The sequence below is a fragment of the Hippoglossus hippoglossus genome, chromosome 16 (assembly GCF_009819705.1).
Source record: "Hippoglossus hippoglossus isolate fHipHip1 chromosome 16, fHipHip1.pri, whole genome shotgun sequence".
Classification (NCBI taxonomy): Eukaryota; Metazoa; Chordata; class Actinopteri; order Pleuronectiformes; family Pleuronectidae; genus Hippoglossus; species Hippoglossus hippoglossus.
The window spans coordinates 1,211,502-1,231,728 of NC_047166.1; the positions used below are offsets into that span (position 1 = coordinate 1,211,502).

At 45.0% G+C, this 20,227-nt stretch overlaps 1 protein-coding gene across 1 annotated transcript; it reads right to left on the reverse strand.

Annotated features, from left to right (window-relative positions):
* Window positions 1-694: 694 nt before the first annotated feature.
* plekhf2 (pleckstrin homology domain containing, family F (with FYVE domain) member 2) lies at window positions 695-18,434 on the reverse strand. Its single transcript, XM_034610242.1, has 2 exons — window positions 18,151-18,434; window positions 695-2,007 (listed from the first exon to the last, which is right to left on the reverse strand). The coding sequence occupies exon 2, from the start codon at window positions 1,994-1,996 to the stop codon at window positions 1,262-1,264; it is 735 nt and encodes a 244-aa protein (XP_034466133.1). The 5' UTR covers window positions 1,997-2,007; window positions 18,151-18,434; the 3' UTR covers window positions 695-1,261.
* Between the last annotated feature and the right edge of the window lie 1,793 nt (window positions 18,435-20,227).

The following is a 20,227-nucleotide window of genomic DNA, read 5'->3' on the forward strand; positions in this document are numbered from 1 at the left end:
GTTCTGCAGCAGCTTCTTCTCCTTCATCTCCATGTCTTTGATTTCAGGAGGAACTCAGGCGGCTCTGGTCTGGAGTTGTTTGTCCCTGATTCCCTTCATTTATTTAATCAGATGCTGTTTTCAGACCTGCACTGAAGTACCAACAGTTTCGTAAAAGTTTTCCGGAGGAGTTTTATGTGAGACCTGCTGCTTCTTCACATGAGAAACGTCACATGAAAGACAAACTACAGAATATTACTGAATACAATTTTTGGGACATTTTCCAGAGTTCATGTCTGAAAACAGCTTTACTGATGTTTAAAAGTCATGAACCTGAGAGAAAATCTACATCCGCCCCGCTGTGCTCTCAGAAGACTGCATGAAAATTACGTCTTTTTAACGACGCACAACTGGAACTAAAACTTGGTAATATCCCTGCTGTATATTCAACTGCACCCTGTGAGATGTGTTTCAGAGTCAAAGTCATCATGTAAATCCTGTTTTTTTATAAGGCACCTTGTGGCCATATAGGCAAACGGTAGAGTTAGTTTTTGGGGAAAGCCGCTGAGAAAACTCACAGTCAGTGTGTTAGCAGAGACAAACACACTGACTGTGAAACATGCTTCAGCTGATTTGTCAGAAGCAGCTAAATTATGTTGACAATAAACGGAGAGTTTAGAGTAATATCTACATTTTGTTGTTTATAAAAAACGGAGGAAAATTTGCAAAAGAGGGCAGAAAAACACCAAACTGTTAGAAAAAGGTTTGCTGGTATACCTGAAAGACAGAGGAGATAAAGGTTAGAGCCCAAACATTTGCTTTTCCCTGCAGAAATAACAGTCACCTTGTGTAGTTCATGGACAGAAAACAAAAATAATCCTCTCAGAAGGTGAAATTAATTTAAGAAGAGGACAGAGGGAGTTGCTCATTAGCACCATTGTTCTGTAGTGACGAACTGCAGCCTAATCAAGAGTCAAGTGCGACATTTCCCCTCCCTCCTCACAGTTCTGCTGGTCGCCCGGTTAATTCCACATCTCACTGATTAATCAACACGCTCAGGAAGATATTCATCCCTGCAGGAATTACAGGGAAGTAAAATAAAACAGTTGGTTTTGCGGAGGAGCCTCCAACTCTGACACGAATTTAACAAATCAATCCTCAGAGGTGGAGTTCATCTCACGGCAGAGCCTGGCTCAGTGATCAGAGGAGAAAGAACTCAGAAGCAGAGTGTTTCCTCCTCGACAAGGGGACAGGACAGGCCGCGTGGAGGACGATGTGTTCCTCAGTCACTGCTGTCGTCTTCGTCCTCATCGTCTGACAGGTTGTTGAATTTTGACGCCGCCCGGCCAATGGAGTCTGACCGCGGCGCCAGGCTTCCCGACGTCAGCTGCACGAAGCAGTACTCGCAGACTCGAACAGGTTTGGACGACTGGCTGGGCAGGAGGAACTTCTTGTCTGAGCACGGCCCGCAGACCACAAAGCCGCACTTCCTGCAGTGGTGGCGGCGGCTGACAGGTGTGAACTTCACCTTCTGGCAGCGCATGCACACCGTCGCCTCCGAGTCAGGCACCCAGACAGCGGCGTGCTCTCCAGTAGGCGCCTTGCCGCTTTTCTGAAGCAAGTCTCCCACACATTTCCCTATGTGGTTCATCCACTCTGACTTCTCGGTGGCGGTGGCGGCATAGACAGCGAAGGACTTGGTGGGTGTCTTGATGAGCCAACCGTTGCGCAGGTCGCCCTCGTCCGGCACTGTGGCGATGGTGACGCTTTCCAGCGGGATGATGTGCTGCTTGTTGTACTTCTTCTTCTGGATAACGATGTTGCCGTAGACCAAGATGTCGTTGAAGAGGAAGAACTGACGCGCCTTGGGCTTTTTGCGGCAGAGCTTAGTTAGGACTCCTTCGCCGATTAGCACGCGACCAGGGATGGCCAGCGGCTGACCTGCTGCACCAAAGCAGCCCTCCACCACCGCGATGCGCTTGGAGTTGGCCTCGCTGTTCGCAAGCCGGTCCACCATCTTCACCTCACCTGAAGGAAGAGAGAGAGAGAGAGACAGACGTTAAACATTTTCATCATCAGCTCGGCTTCATCACTCGTTTATTTCAAGCTCTTCTTTCAAAGATTAAATAAATTCATGCCCCCCCGACCTAAAACTGTAACTTTTATCAACTGTTGATAATATTGTAGAAAAGATTAGCCATGAAACGAGCATTCAGGAAAAGTGGGACATCAGCCAATTTCTCATTGATCCAAAATGACAGGTAGACAAAATTATTCTGTTCAATTTATTTGGTTCCAGGATCAAACATGATTGATTCATTGGACTGAAACAGAAGGTGATGCCTCGTGCTTGTAACACAACAACAACAACTTTTAAAGCCTTTTAAAACCCACATGTGATGAAGATCAGACATTCTCTAGCCAATGTGATCCGATTTCTGGACGAAGCCACATCCCGCAGTTCAGACATGTTCTGCTAACAGATCCGGTGGCACTCGGCCAACATGTGACGTGGTGATATGCGTTTTCAGGTGTGTTCAACTTTACTCAACAAATGTCAATAGCAGCTGAACACGTTTTACAGTTTCCACTGGACACCAGCACATTTAATGTGTTCTATCCAGGATTATCCTGAGGATTCACCACAAGCGAGTGGACGTGTTGATGAGGTTTCTCACACGTGACGGACGTGAAACTGGAAGAACACAAATATCCCAGGATGAAGAAGAGGAGCCGTACACGTAGAAGACGAAGACGTCCACTTGGAAACACGAGGAGGTTCCAGATCTTTTGGTGATGAGGGCCGACGCCGGTGTGGATGAGCTGTAAACAACAACACTGATCTTTCCACAGCAGAGTTTATACGTCATGTCCGGCCTCCTGCTGCTCTACAGGCTCCGCCCCTCGCCTGGATGTTCCCCACATGTTCCTGTTGGTGTGAACGAGTCTGACCCGACAACCTGCTGCTGCTGCTTCAGATGCGAAAGGCAGACTCAACAAATGAAAATACCGACTAATCATTTCAGCACCACAACTAATAAGAACAAAATCCACAAATCAATGTGTGTAAAGTTGAACAGACTTTTCTTCCAGTAAATAAGCTACTGAGTCCATGTGGTGATTTAATTATTGAGATTTGTTTGTGGGTGGGACTTGACTCCAACAATCCGGAGCTAAACTAACTGTAGCACAAGGAAAACAAAGTGTAGGTGTAACAGTGCCTCTTTTCAAAAACCCCAGAGCTGGAAACGATGTTAATTAGTCAGGATGCCGCTGCAGCCTGGGCCTGGGCTCCCCAGTGATCTGTACACTAATGACCCAGAGAGAGAGCGGCAGCAGAGAGCCCTAGAGAGACAGCGGGGGGTGGAGGGGCACTGACATGTCAACCCTGTTAGCCAGGGCTCGCTGCCCACCACTGAGGCAATCGGGCAACCAGCTCCCATCAGCGGAGAGAAGAGGGCACGAAGAGCAGAGACTCCACAGAGAAGGAGAGAGGGAGCGGCGTAAACACCGGCTGGAGGCTCCCACCCAGTAATCAAAACGAGACGGAGGGGGGGGAACAGACTGAAGAGAGCAGAGAAAACTAAACAAAAAAAATGAATGAGCTTTCCTTCATCTGCGGTGACAGCGATAAAAGCTTTCACAACAAAACAGAGTCCAACAGAGGACAAAAATATACAAGTTAGACCCTGACAGATATGGATTTTTGGGGGCAGTTGAGTGGACGTGTTGATGAGGTTTCTAACACGTGACGTGAAACTGGAAGAACACAAACATCTCAGGATGAAGAAGAGGAGCCGTACACGTAGAAGACGAAGACGTCAACTTGGAAACACGAGGAGATTCCAGATCTTCTGGTGATGAGGGCCGACGCCGGTGTGGATGAGCTGTAAACAACAACACTGATCTTTCCACAGCAGAGTTTATACGTCATGTCCGGCCTCCTGCTGCTCTACAGGCTCCGCCCCTCGCCTGGATGTTCCTGTTGGTGTGAACGAGTCGGACCCGACAACCTGCTGCTGCTGCTGCACAAACACTAACTACAGGAAATGTCTGAACGCAATGGTCGGGACATTGTCTGGAGTTCATGTCTAACAGCTTATGACATGTAGTTAGTGCAGCAACTAACGATCATTTTCATGATCATTCAACTGGTCGATTACAATTAATTACCTGTGTAGTGTATCAGGGAAAATGTCCCATTTGCTAGTGTAGTGCAACACAACTAAAAGTCCACAACCCACAGATTTTCAACAGAAAATGTGAAGGGGCTTCAAAAGTTACTGTTAGTCTCCGTGCACATAGAATTTAAAGATCCAACACAACCAGAGCTCATGGTCTCTATTGTTATACCTAATTTTCAGCTGCTTTACTCTGACCATAAGTGCCACTCAAACCCACTCCATCACGTACAGATGATGTCAGTGTTGTATAAACTGAGCCAGTTCTCAGAAAGGTTCAGAGAAATTGCTGAGAAATGGAGGATATTTTTGTACACGGGTGGTTTTGTTAATGCTCAGCTGGAGTTTGTTGCTTGGAATGTCAATGCAGTCCAGGCTACTGGCTCGGCTACCTTGGGTTACAGGAGCAGTGGCTTTAGATAAACCCGATGATTAATTCATTAAGAGTCCTCTCTCAGCTTACTAGGTCTGACCATTTGCTGCCAGGACACAATCAGATTGAACCAAAAAAGAAAAATATAAATCCTCTGGAGATAAAAACTTTGTTCCCCACAACAGGTTGAACGAGGTTTTCAAACCACTGACGGTACAGGGCACAAGCGGGTTTGTGCTGCTGCAGCCGTTGTTCAGAGCAAAATGTCACTTTAAAGAAAGGTAGCAGATATTTTTTTAAACTCTTAACTCTTCTCACAAGAACTCGCGATAGCTGCATGTACGGATAAATTCAGTCAAACATGAACTCTGTTTTTATTTAGAAAGTACTTTAAAAACATCGACTGTTAGTAAATCTATGACAGTGGCCAGTGCTCTCCACACTGATTTTACATTCATTCAGTTCTTATGTGCTGCACTGTATCATGGTGGCCCCGCCTGCCTTAGCAGCTCCACTGCACTGAGGCCATTACTCCGCTGGTCAACAAGTCACTCTGCTCCTCTGACGTTTTCTAATCATCACACAAACTGATCTTTATAAAAAACCTGCTAAATTCATCTATATGTTCCTGGATAAACGGGGCGTCGCTTCTTCTGCAACAATAAAGATTAAAACACTGCGTTACGTCGTAATCTGCGAGAGGAACCTCTGTCTGCAGGAGTGTGTGTTTGTGTGTCTGCTAGTCTCTGTCCCTGCTCACACATGAACTGATAATCACTTGTATTTAGTTATTAATCGATGATGTCGGATCATGACTCCGGATCCTTCCGCTCACTTTAACGCTGATGTCCTGACTGTGCGCGTCACGTTACGTAACATGTGTCTCATAAACTCGAGAGAATCAAACAAATACAAAGTAAACGTCAGTCCTGTACGTGTCCTAATAACTTGTGATCAGTGATGGTGTTTATTGTTAAATTGTAAAGTGAGCGCAGGTCAGAGGAGGAAACAGACTCCGACAGAGACTCAGGACGACCGGACCATTAATGTGCGTCCGTCTTGATTCTGAAGCAGCGCCGGTTATAATTATGTAATTATGTTCTCAATAGGCTCCATATTCACTGGATTGCTTTTGTCCTGTATGCGTCTTCTTCTTTGCTCGGCCCCAAACAACTGAACTACTTCTTACAGGCCCAAATCAGTATCTACTCTTGCCTAAGATGGCTTTCATCAAATGTTCTTGTAGAACAGAGGAGGAAGAAGACACAGTAGATTGCAGTAATGCACATTGCTGTTGCTTTGAAGAAGATAAACTTCAAAGACATATAAAGTCTTTACAAATTTTAACAAAAGACATTTCTTTCATTGTTAACAAATTTCATAGGATCTCACAAGTAATGTCTGTCATGGAATGCCTTTGTGGGCGGCTGTGGCTCAGGGGTAAGAGCGGGGTGGACCATCCAACAAAATGGCGGTTTGACCCCAGTCTCCCACATTCCACTTGTCCTTGGCATAGAAACTGAACCCCAAACTGCAGTGTATTAGTGATGTATGATAGAGAAGGTGGGGTCTTGACTCGCAGTAGAGAGCATTGCTCTGCCAACAGTTTCCTTCAATTCAATCAATTATGCAATTATTGCCTATACGCAAAATGGGCCATGGTGTTTCTAAGTCTTCAACATGACCTGCTGTTAAACCTCCAGTAGTACAACAATGAGAAGCCTTGGGAAGGAAGGGAAGCAATTAGTCATCCGCTACAGGGAGAGAGTGACAATGACAAAGACAGGCAGTGAAGAGAGACAGTGTTTCTGTGGGCTGTAAACAGCAGCCACAAGGACACCCATTTACCCTGAGGGTAAATATGAGGGCACACACTGTCACAGATGAGGCAGTCTCCCAGGGGAAGATATCATGGGGGGAGACGCCCCCTTTCTGAGAATAGAGAGAGTTGTCCCCTCATTATCATAACAAAGAAAGCTATATGATTTTACATGGTATAAAAATATGCAATTAAAACAATTGTCCTAATCATAAATGCGAGAGAAAGCATTTCAGTTTTGACACACACACACAGACACGTTTTATTTCAATTAAATTTGATTTTGTTTGTATAGTGCCAAACCATAATAAACATTATCTCCAGGAATTTTGTCAGGTCTAAAGTTATCCCCATAAGCGGTTGATTACTATAACTGAATTGCGTAGCTTCTGTATGATCCCAGAACTTGAGGGTAAGGTGTTTAAGATAAGAGCGGTATCACATTGCGTACGGACACACACACACACACACACACACACACACACACACACACACACACACACACACACACACACACACACACACACACACACACACGGACTCCGATGATCACTCTTTTCCTCACTCTCGCGTTGACACACTGACACACACACGCAGAGTGTTGGTTTTAGAAGTCGTATATAGTAAAAGCTAGTATGCTGCACCAATAGAGGGCAATCACTACTAGAAACACAGCGATAACCATGAAGAAGAAGGAACGTGTCCGACTGTACACGCTGAACTGCTCTGCACTTTTCTTTGCGCGCTGCACCGCGTCCTCATCGTGCTGCACCGCGTTCTGCGCTGCTTTATCCGCGTGCTGCACCGCGTCATCGTGCTGCACCGCGTTCTCCGCGTGCTGCGCTGCTTTATCCGCGTGCTGCACCGCGTTCTCCGCGTGCTGCCCTGCTTTATCCGCGTGCTGCCCTGCTTTATCCGCGTGCTGCAGCGCGTTCTCCAAGTGCTGCTGCGCGTCCTCCAAGTGCTGCAGCGCGTTCTCCAAGTGCTGCGCCACGTTCTCCAAGTGCTGCACCGCGTCCTCCGAATGCTGCGCCGCGTTCTCCAAGTGCTGCACCGCGTCCTCCAAGTGCTTCGCTGCTTTATCCGCGTGCTGCACCGCATTCTCCGCGTCCTGCACTGCGTTCTCCGCGTACAGCCCTGCTTTATCCGCGTGCTGCACCTCGTCCTCCGAATGCTGCACCGCGTTATCCAAGTGCTGCTGCGCGTCCTCCGAATGCTGCGCCGCGTTCTCCAAGTGCTGCACCGCGTCCTCCAAGTGCAGCTCCACAGTCTCTTTGAGCTGCTGCAAGTTGTGTCTGAGTGCCGCTAGATGTTTTCTCAGTGCTGCTACGTTTTCTCTCAGTGCTGCTACAAGTTTTCCGAGGGCTGCTACAAGTTCTCCGAGTGCTGCATATTGTGTGTGCTGCTGTACGTTCTCCGAGTGCCCCACATTCACTGTAGGCTCCATGTTCTCAATAGGCTCCATATTCACTGGATTGCTTTTGTCCTGTATGCGTCTTCTTCTTTGCTCGGCCCCAAACTACTGAACTACTTCTTCAAGGCCCAAATCAGTATCTACTCTTGCCTAAGATGGCTTTCATCAAATGTTCTTGTAGAACAGAGGAGGAAGAAGACACAGTAGATTGCAGTAATGCACATTGCTGTTGCTTTGAAGAAGATAAACTTCAAAGACATATAAAGTCTTTACAAATTTTAACAAAAGACATTTCTTTCATTGTTAACAAATTTCATAGGATCTCACAAGTAATGTCTGTCATGGAATGCCTTTGTGGGCGGCTGTGGCTCAGGGGTAAGAGCGGGGTGGACCATCCAACAAAATGGCGGTTTGACCCCAGTCTCCCACATTCCACTTGTCCTTGGCATAGAAACTGAACCCCAAACTGCAGTGTATTAGTGATGTATGATAGAGAAGGTGGGGTCTTGACTCGCAGTAGAGAGCATTGCTCTGCCAACAGTTTCCTTCAATTCAATCAATTATGCAATTATTGCCTATACGCAAAATGGGCCATGGTGTTTCTAAGTCTTCAACATGACCTGCTGTTAAACCTCCAGTAGTACAACAATGAGAAGCCTTGGGAAGGAAGGGAAGCAATTAGTCATCCGCTACAGGGAGAGAGTGACAATGACAAAGACAGGCAGTGAAGAGAGACAGTGTTTCTGTGGGCTGTAAACAGCAGCCACAAGGACACCCATTTACCCTGAGGGTAAATATGAGGGCACACACTGTCACAGATGAGGCAGTCTCCCAGGGGAAGATATCATGGGGGGAGACGCCCCCTTTCTGAGAATAGAGAGAGTTGTCCCCTCATTATCATAACAAAGAAAGCTATATGATTTTACATGGTATAAAAATATGCAATTAAAACAATTGTCCTAATCATTAGTGGTGCACCGATGTATCGGCCGTATATCGGTAGCGGCCGATATTCACCTTGTTTACTGCCATCGGCGTATCGGTAATAAACTTGACTTTCACCGATAACATTGGCCGATGTTCATTGGTATGTTTTCTGCAGCCTGCTAATCTGGCATCCAGATTATGGTACACTGACGCCGGGTTTACACCGGGCGCTGAAGCGCCGCGCAGCGCAGCGCCAAGGAAAGCCAGGCGCCTCCCATCCACCCCGCTAAACCTTTGTGCGGTTCACATGGGCTGCGATGCGCCGCGCCAGCGCCCTTCGCCGATGGTTTCGGCGTGCGAGCGAGCGTATCGCGCCAGGAAACAGACTGAAAAATGATTTAAACGATATAAATGACATATTTTATATGATATAAATGATCAAATATGCATCCCATACTTTGTATTCCCCTTCTGTTGTCCTGGAGTTTTAATTTTCCCAATTTTCCCAATCACATAATTAAATGTCCCCCTCTGCCCATCCACTACAGCCACACAAGCAGTCATATAGATAAAAAGAGAGAGGGGGGGGCTAAAGGCTTGCTTGGGGGGGGGGGGGCTAAAGGCTTGCTTGGAGAATACGTCATTTACCCCGGACACCTCCTATTGTGTTGTGTTGCACAGCAAGCTAGTAGTAGCACTGCATCTTGACTTGAATTTATATGGCATTCCCTAAGGGTTTATGCTAGTGTTTTGTAAGGCTGCATTGCAAGCAACTGTTTACAATTGAGATGATGTCTTGAGTAGGCCTGGTGATACTGTTAAATGTTTGGCTGAATAGGTGTCTATGTCCATCCATGGCATCTAAAGTTACACTTGTCACTTTTTCTGTTTTTCATATTATTCAAGTAATAAACAAATATCGGTATCGGCCAAGAATTTCCATATCGGTGCATCCCTACTAATCATAAATGCGAGAGAAAGCGTTTAAGTTTTGACACACACAGACACGTTTTATTTCAATTAAATTTTATTTGTATAGTGCCAAACCATAATAAACATTATCTCCAGGCATTTTGTCAGGTCTAAAGTTATCCCCATAAGCGGTTGATTACTATAACTGAATTGCGTAGCTTCTATATGATCCCAGAACTTGAGGGTAAGGTGTTTAAGATCGGTATCACATTGCGTACGGACGCACACACACACAAACGGACTCCGCTGATCACTCTTTTCCTCACTCTCGCGTTGACACACTGACACACACACGCAGGGTGTTGGTTTTAGAAGTCGTATATAGTAAAAGCTAGTATGCTGCACCAATAGAGGGCAATCACTACTGGAAACACAGCGATAACCATGAAGAAGGAACGTGTCCGACTGTACATGCTGAACTGCTCTGCACTTTTCTTTGCGTGCTGCACCGCGTCCTCATCGTGCTGCACCGCGTTCTCCGCGTGCTGCGCTGCTTTATCCGCGTGCTGCACCGCGTTCCCCGCGTGCTGCCCTGCTTTCTCCGCGTGCTGCTGCGCGTCCTCCAAGTGCTGCAGCGCGTTCTCCAAGTGCTGCTGCGCGCCCTCCGAATGCTGCTGCGCGTCCTCCGAATGCTGCGCCACGTTCTCCAAGTGCTGCACCGCGTCCTCCAAGTGCTTCGCTGCTTTATCCGCGTGCTGCACTGCATTCTCCAAGTGCTGCTGCGCGTCCTCCGAATGCTGCGCCGCGTTCTCCAAGTGCAGCTCCACATTCTCTTTGAGCTGCTGCAAGTTGTGTCTGAGTGCCGCTAGATGTTTTCTCAGTGCTGCTGCGTTTTCTCTCAGTGCTGCTGCGTTTTCTCTCAGTGCTGCTACAACTTTTCCGAGGGCTGCTACAAGTTCTCCGAGTGCTGCATATTGTGTGTGCTGCTGTACGTTCTCCGAGTGCCCCACATTCACTGTATGCTCCATGTTCTCATTAGGCTCCATATTCACTGGATTGCTTTTGTCCTGTATGCGTCTTCTTCTTTGCTCGGCCCCAAACTACTGAACTACTTCTTACAGGCCCAAATCAGTATCTACTCTTGCCTAAGATGGCTTTCATCAAATGTTCTTGTAGAACAGAGGAGGAAGAAGACACAGTAGATTGCAGTAATGCACATTGCTGTTGCTTTGAAGAAGATAAACTTCAAAGACATATAAAGTCTTTACAAATTTTTACAAAAGACATTTCTTTCATGGATAACAAATTTCATAGGATCTCACAAGTAATGTCTGTCATGGAATGCCTTTGTGGGCGGCTGTGGCTCAGGGGTAAGAGCGGCGTGGACCATCCAACAAAACGGCGGTTTGACCCCAGTCTCCCACAATCCACTTGTCCTTGGCATAGAAACTGAACCCCAAACTGCAGTGTATTAGTGATGTATGATAGAGAAGGTGGGGTCTTGACTCGCAGTAGAGAGCATTGCTCTGCCAACAGTTTCCTTCAATTCAATCAAGCTGCTCAATAGAGTTCAAACACAGAGTTGCGTCATAATCTGCAGGTAGAGCTCCTCTCCTGTCTGCAGGTGTGTGTGTCTGATCGTCTCTGTTGCTCTTCGGTCGGCAGAGCACAAATGAATAAAGGTTTAACTGGGGGAATGTGACTCCTGAAACAGACATGAGGTGCTATGCTAGAGAAAGAAAATGGATCACTAATAAGCATTCTAACCAGACAACACACAAGTTTAGTTTAATTTTACATCTTTTATAAACTCTCTCTTGGAATCTACCTACTAATTCCACAAACGTCTGTGTCTGTGGAACGCATACCTCTCCAACCGTCACCTTATCAACTTCATACTTGGCGTGTGTATTGTTAAGGGCCAAGGGAAGTGCAGTGTCAAATTTGGTGCATTGTGATACGTTCAATAAAAATACTAATTGAATAAACTTGTGACCAGCACTGTGTAGCAGTCAGTGGGGGCGGGGCAGTGTGCCTTCAGTCTGTGGACCGATCAACTACAGTAGTGGTCGGCAACTGGGTCAAACCGTGGGTCAAACCGTGGGTCAAAATAGGCAACAGATCATTTAGATAATTTGATTATTTCTATTTCACGAAATCTGACTGGTTTCATGTTTAAACAAAAACATGTGATTATCATAGTGGGATTTATATGTCATGTCCTGCCTCCTGCTGCTCCATCCCTCGTCTGAATGTTCCAGAAACGTACTGCCGTTATTAACCCGTCTGACCCGGACGATCTCCTGCCAAGTTCTTCATACATGAGAGACAAACTACGTGTCCATGTCCGAAAACAGCATCAACCCCTAACCCTGTCGTATAAACACAGAGTGCTCGACTCGTCTCAGGGGAAAAGAAGAGGCACGTAGAGCAGATTAAAACCACAGTGATCTGAGGGCAGATCCGAGTTATAATCGGAGCAATAACAGACCATAGAGTTCAGATACACTGAGACATCAGTTTGTGGAAGTCACTCCACACTTTTCCTACTCTGAAACGTCAGGTTTGAGTGTGCAACATACAGCAGGCTGCAAAAAGGGAATAATTACCACATAAACTATATCTCCAAAAGGAAAAATACCCAAAGGAAACCCATGTTCCAAGAGGACACAATATAAATATCTGCACACATGGATGAGCAATATTTATTATATTTATTTGCTCAAAGTTATATGAGCAAACTAAGATTTTAAATCTTCCATTTTTAGCTCCAAGAGCCTTACAGAAGAGCAACTGACCTAAACAGTCATTTCCAGCAGTTGCTCTGTCCTGACCTCAGCTGTCTTTAAATGCTGACCAGTGCAGTGATTAAACGTTCCCAACCAAACCTTTTCCATTTCAACGTCAGCAGAAATATGACCTCCAGTACACACAAGGAAACTTTCAGAATAAAGTTTGTTTAATTCTGTGAAAGTGGACTAATCCTTTAACAACACAATCGATGTCTAACAAACAATAATGCTAATAAGATGAGAAAACACACAAGCTCTACTCTGAAGTATAGATAAACACTTTCTTTATAGGATTATACTTAACTATAGATGAATTTGTTTTCATTGTCCGTGAATTTGTCAATTTGTTTTTCTTTGAGTACGAGTGTCAGAGAGAAAAGAGAGTTCCTAGACTCCGGAGTGACTTTAAATGACTTGTCTGACCAGAGCAGCAACATCCTACAACTGAAACCAGAGAATGATTAATTAACATAGAAAGAAAACCTGACAAATAATATTTAAAAAAATCTTTAGATCCTGATCCACTTAATCCACTTCATTCTTTTTGATTTCCCTCCATCCTGAAACTGTTCGGGCCAATCACAAACCATTAATCTAAAATTGGGCAGGTTTGATAATATGACTGACAGATGAGAACCAAATGGGAGTGGCCTGTGTAATTCACATGATAAAAATCCTTTTGTTTTTTAACAGAAATGTGCAAACAACAAAACTCCAGCTGCAGCTGTTCTGAAGGCTGTGCCAAAATTAATGCTCTCTGGGGATTAAACCATTATAACCATTATTGTGTGTTGCTGGGATTTTGGTGTTGTGTCTGCGAAAGCTGCAATCTGTGCCGGAACTCATTCAGTCCTGAAGTCACTGCTGTTTTCACTGTGGGCAGGTTTAATCAGTGACTCATACAGGTTCAAACAAATATCTGGTAACTGATCCGGCAAGTGCACGCTCCAACACGCAGACAACTCCCAAGAAGACTGACTGGGTGAAATCCATCAGATGCAGGAACAGAAGCAGCTTCACAGAGATCTTTCACGTCTTCTAATATTAGCAAATCTTTGTAGACACATGGTAACTTGAGTTTCACCAAGTGTTTCATATACTTTGGCAACCAAACCACATACATGGTCTGACCATGCGCCTGAAGTTGGTTATACTGGTAGTAATTCATATAAAAACAAACACAATACAAATATCTCAGGATTAAAAAGAGGAGCCATACACGTAGAAAATGCAGGAAACGACGTAAACTTGGACAGATTCAAGAGCTTTTAGTGATACGGGTGAATAAGCTACAAAATCATGTGGTTTCGGTATCAGAATGTACATGTCGCATCCTGCCTCCAGCATGCTCTTCCCCGGTTCCACCCGTCACCTGAACACTCCAAAGATTGTCAGGTTGTTGTGAACGGGTCTGATCGAGACCATCCCCTTCCGTGTTCTTCATATTTAAGGACAAAGTCCGGAGAAAGGCCGCACCCACATTTTCCAGAGTACACGTCAGAAAACAGCTCTACAGGGAACCCGTAGAGGCACCCAACACTAAAGTTTTGTGTAAAAAACTAATCATTCAAAACTTCCTCCTACACTACCACACAAAGGTAGGCTAGCTGGATGGTAACATGAGCAGGAAAGGTAGTAGTGTTGTGTTAAAAACGAGACTAGCAGGATGGCGTTCCTGAGGAATGTGCTCTGAACAGACAGCCATCTGTTTCCCTCATTCTGCTGAACTCGACCTTTGAGCCTTTCCACTGCAAATAAACCCGACAGGTAGCAAACACTGTTAATCCTGGATGTTTATGAATGCACCAGGAAAACCAAAATCTCTTCAGGTCAATGCCTCATGTATCGGTGGGACCTCAACACCAAAGCTCCACTTCGCGATCACTCCTGCAAAGACTCAGACTCCCAATGATGCAAGATGGCAGAGTTGGTATGCTGAATATTTTGGCTTAATTTCTGTACAGTGGGAGGAAGTGGAGATGCATCGTCCATCTTTATTAACAGTCTTTGGTGCAAAGATGCTTTGAAAACCCCTGTGAAAACAAACCTGCATCTGTTAGGAACAAAATACCAAAGACATCGAGCCTGTCTGAGAAGCAACAGACCACAGAATAGCAACCACAAGGGAATCAAAACTGCCGGTGGGTGCTGTTTTGGTATTCATGTTGACGTTAACCATCACAGGTGCCAACGCAAAGTGCACAGTAATTAGTATTCAGGATACTTGTATTTATCATGAAAACAGGGATATGAACAACCAGATTTCTTAATGTTTCATGTAAACACCATATCCCGAATATGATCAACACCAGGATAAGCTTCACAAAGAAGGGTACTAGTTCGCATGTAAATGCAGACATGCTTCAACCAGGTTACTTCTAATCAGTGTGTGTAAGAGATTTTCAGGAAATGTTCGGGAATCTTTTCAGCATCATGTGACTGAGCAGAACCTCAGCACATTCAGAACATCTGACAGGAAAGGTTCATGAGCAGAAAACAGCAGAGCGGAGACAATGAAGTGAGAGATTCACTGCTCAGGCTACATGAGAAACAGAGAAGTGAAACTGAAACACCTTTAAATATGAGTTGATGGCCGTAACAACTGCAGAGATGCTGGAATCTTCCGCTAACTCTTTCCAGCTGCGGTGTCGTGGTCAACGTTTGGTTCTGGTTCCTGATTGGACAAAACCAAACCTTTTCTTTCATGTTTGACCTAAAAAGTTAGTTTCATCATCTGAAATGTGAAAACGTCACAGTTCAACACATTCAGAGAAAACAGAAGCTGGTGTCTTGGCCACAGCTCAGCAGCGCAGAGTCTCTCCTGCTGGGCTGCTGCTGACAGTGCCACCAGACGGCATCTGGGATTATTGAAGCGGCAAATGGGAACGGGTCGTACTGCCCTCTGTATTTCAATTAATCATCTCCATTGTATACTGTTAGGCAAAAGACATTGACAGGTAAAAATATTGTGTATAATTGATAAAGAAAAAGACCATAACATTGGTTCTGCTGCACTTTTTGATTGTAAATAGTTTTAAATTGGTGTACAACTCCTTTAAGTTAAGCTGCGAGCAGGCTGTGGTGGTTTCCTGTTGTCCAGAACTATTTAAAATGTATGCCATGTATTTTCATCTGCTCCCTTGCATCTGTTGATACCTGTTCTAAAGCAGCTAACTTCCTGTGCACATCTATTGAGTCTCTGCTCTCGACACACGAGCCTTTGTCCAGAGGCGAGGACGGGTTGTTTCGTCCAGACTACATTAAGTAATTTTTCAAGCAAACATGCCAAACATTGATGGTTCCTGGGTTTAAACAATATGAATATGCTGCTTTATTTGTCTCATGTTGAATATATATTTAATATTTTGGGGGTTTGGACTGTTGAGGGATGCACATGCTTCACCATTTAAAAAAAACAAACTAATCCATTAAATAAGAAATTTATCGGCCGATCAATCGAAACAACAGATTCTGAACTATACCACGTCAGATCCAGTGCTTCAAATGAAGCGCTCCCTCATCACCATGGCAACCATGAACCAACCTGCTCTTCTCTGCATGTAATCTGCATCCATTTATAAACAGAGACACACTGGATTACATGCTGGGTGTTGGATTACACAGGAAGCCAGGACAGACACTGAGCTCGCTGAGTGAAAGCACAGGTGGGTGATAACCTGTCAGGTACTTACTGTAACTCAGCCTCGCCCTCGTCAGCTCCGGCAGAACTAGTTTTACAATGCTATGAGCCGAGAGGAAGAGGGCGTCTCCGCCCACTCACAGTCAATGAATTGATTAATCACAATGAGCGGCTCATCACCTGTGTGGAAACTGTCCCATTTGTTCTCCAGAGCTTCCAGAGTCGGTTGTTAATCCACCTCTGACCACACTGACCACTATAGGAACTGCCGCTCTGGACAGTGATCGGATATAATGATCAATACATCCTTGAATTATATTTGGGTGGATTTTGTTTTGAGAGGTTGAAACCTGCAAATATTTGGCTTTATTATCACAATCTGCACCACAGACTGTAAATAAAGTTCACCCCACTATCCAGAAATGAAGCCAAAATATCCTTCCTATGAACGCTGCCATCTTGGATTTGAAGTCAGTCTATGTAGTAGTGATCAGGAGATGGAGTCATACTAGCAAATCCCCATCGAGACACACACTCAACCAATTATGAGTCAATCTCATCTGTCAATCATCATCATGATGTCTCTGTCCGTTTTTTAAATCATCAAACAACGAATGAAAACAAAACTGATCACAAACACTTGAACAAACATCAGTGAGATAAGAACGACCTGAAATGACAGAAACCATCCTGGAGTAAATTTGATTCAATGTGTTCCTTGCTTGTTTTTTGTTTGGTCCTCCTCCCTTCCACTAACATGGAGGAGGCAGGGTTTATGACCCGTCTGTTTTTCACAGTGTACAAATGATATTTAACAGACTTGACAAGCAGTTAATCAACTAATAGAATCATCAGATTAATCAAAAATCACAATAAAAATTGATTACAGCCCTGAAAGACAGAAAACTAAAAGTGACAGTGTGTTGTGCAACATTCACACAGCAACTGGCAGCTTGTAAGTAGGTCTACAAACGGGGGGAGGGGGGGGGGGGGGGGGGTCAGGAATTCTGTTCTTACTCTAAGCAGCATGCGACTGAGTGTAAATGGATAATCAGCTTCATCCCAGCAGCAGCAGCCGACATGTGAACGAGCACTAACACCGGCCTCTCACAGGAGAAGTCAAGTCAGAACAAAAGAGGATTTAGTGCAGAGAAAATCCCAACTACCAACCTGACTCGAGCACAAACTTCCCTTTTTCTTCTGTGGAAGAAAACGTGTCACTTAAGCTGATGTAAGACTAACGGACGAACTTTAAACTTTACGCTACAGGGGGGAAAGTTCTCATTATTAAAAAGGTCCAGTGTGTACGATTTAGGTGAAAGTGTGTAATCATCTAAATTGTACGAAGTTTTAGGATGAGCCATTTATATTTAAATACTTTATATTTACAAACTTCATATTTAAATACACTATATTTACATACTTTATATTTAAATAAAGCGGGTCGTCTCTACGGAGGCAGCCATGTTTTTTACAGTAGCCCAGACTGGACTAACTAAACTTTTTGAGTTTCTATGACAACTGAAGCTACCACAGGTTCCCTGTCATGTTTGGAAGGAGGGGGTGGGGGTGAGGGGTGTTCAGCAGCAAGATGACACTTCACCACTAGATGTCACTAAATCCTACACACTGCACCTTTAAATGACACATAAAGTTAAACTTGTACAAACTGTGCCACACGTGATAAATGGTTCGTTTCCAGTCCGTCATGATAAACACGCCACAGACTCGGATCCCGGTGACTTTGTTCTCCTTTGATGCTCTCCTTTGATGTTCACGCTTTGATGTTCACACTTTCAACACGTTTCCTGACTCCAAGAGTTTGTGGCTCGGTTGGTGGCGTTAGCCTGTTAGCACGGAGGTTAGCTTCCAACACACCGCTCGTTCATCGATACTGGAGCTCGAAGTAACTCTGCTCACTTCTCCTTCCCCCCCACGGCCCGGCCCGGCCCGGCCCGGCCCGGCCCCGGCCCCACGGGCGGAGAGAAGAGGGAGTTTTCCACGGTGCTAACTTCGAGCAGCTAGCGCCTGTTAGCATGAATGGGAAAAGTCGGACGGAGCCGGAGGTGGTGACGGAGAGAGAAGTTTGAACTGAAGGAAAAACACGACGTACCGGAGCGAGAGTTCCGCACAGAGCTGAGCTGGATCCACACCGAGTCCGCGGAGCAGCGGCTCCCTGCTCACCGAGTGTCCGCTGACACACACCCACACACAGCGCCTCTCAGTCCGCCTCGGTGCGCCTCGGTCCCGCTCCTCCGGACTCTCACAACAACATGGCAGCGGAGAGCCGCGCCGCCTTCAGGTGCACTGCGCCGTGGGAAAACACAGCACTCAGCAGCGGAACCTCCGACCTCGCTCTGCTCATCAACGGACAGAATGAGGCAGACAGCGGTTATAGAAAAGGAGAAGATGAAACCAAAACTATGTACATAACATTCATCTGTCACAACAGTCAGACATAGTATCTGTATAGAAATGTACTTTAGTGAAGTAAAGACTAGATTTGTCTCATGTGTTGTGTTGTTACTTATTGTGCATTGTATCTGAATATTAGTCTGTATATCATGTTTGTATGTGTTGACTATAACAAGTCATTTTATTTTGATTTTAAGTTGCTATTTCTAAAAAAACTGGCCACAGACAACAGATGGAAATTAGCCTGTGGAGCTAACTCTGGCTCATTTACAGTCATTTTGCTGTTGATTAATGAGCCTTGTCCCTGTCAAATAAACAAATACATGAAAGGAAAATGAAATACATATACACACACACATATATATATATGTATATGTATGAGTATATATATGTAATGTGTGTGTGTCTGTAGTACATGAACACAGCCGACGGTAAAAATAAAACAGAATATAAACATGTATCAAACTGTTTGTGTGAGTGATTGTAAGGTGGAGATTTCTGAGTCAGAGTTGCAGATCTTGAAGTCCAGTCAGCTCTGATCCGAAATCCTTTTGTTCAGCCGGGACAAGTTAGTACAGCACCGTTCAACAACAAGTCAGTACAAAGTTCTGTACATGATTCATGAAAACACATTTAGACACGAGACAGAATAAAAGAGATGCAAGAGAATATAAAAAAACACACGCGATGACTAGATGAGAAGACAAAGCAGAATAAACAGAAGCAGCTACATTGCAGAAATATACAAATGAGCAGTTGACAGTAAGAGGATCAGGAAACTTCCTGGATCCAGAGGAACAGAGCAGCTTACTGAGTCATCAGTGAGACGCTGGAGACCAGATTAGCATCACTAATCACCTCTGTTAGAACAACACAGCGTCTCAACATGGCTGCTCTCTTTTCACTGACAAGTAGAACAAATATCTGCTTTATAGATTCAGTGACACATTTCAAGTTAAGGAGATCAGAGCTGACTCTGCAGAACCATAAGGCATCTGTGCAGCTGTCACTCCTCTCTGTTGGACTGCCAGGCCAAAGGCCGTGTGTGTGTGTGTGTGTGTGTGTGTGTGTGCGTGTGTGTGTGCGTGTGTGTGTGTGCGTGTGTGTGTGTGTGTAGGGGGGGGGGGGGGTAGTGTTTGACAACTCTCTTCAACATAAATTCCACGAAACCAGTTCAGTGTCTAAACCCGTTTGGAATGAGTTGTTTGACCTGTGGTGATGCTGGTTGCAGCTTCTGAAACTGTACAAATTACCTGAGTAACTGAGCTGCAGCAAATAAAGAGCTGGACCCTATCCTCAGAACCTGAAGTAAAGATCTGGACCCTATCCTCAGAACCTGAAGACCTGGACTCAGTCCTCAGAACCTGAAGACCTGGTCTCAGTCCTCAGAACCAGTAGTGAAGATCTGGACTCAGGACTTCACGAAGCTTTTTAAAATCCTTTTTACTTTTTTCCATTGTTCAGATCCAGCTTCAGACTCTGGCATTGCATGGCCAAAAGTTTGTGGACACCCCTGTCTTGGTGACACCTGTCCACCTTGACAACAGCACATGAATAAACACAGAGATAAAGAAGCTGCTGCAGATCCTTCTAATCAAAACCTCACTAAATACACAACGTAGAATATGTGGACACTGCAATCGTACATTACCTCCACCAAGGAGGCTGTGTCCTCACTTGTCTGTTTGTCAGCAGCATTACGCTAAAAGCACCAGACCTGGTGGGGAATGAAATCATTTGATAACATTAGATTTTGGGAGGGACTCGATTAAAAG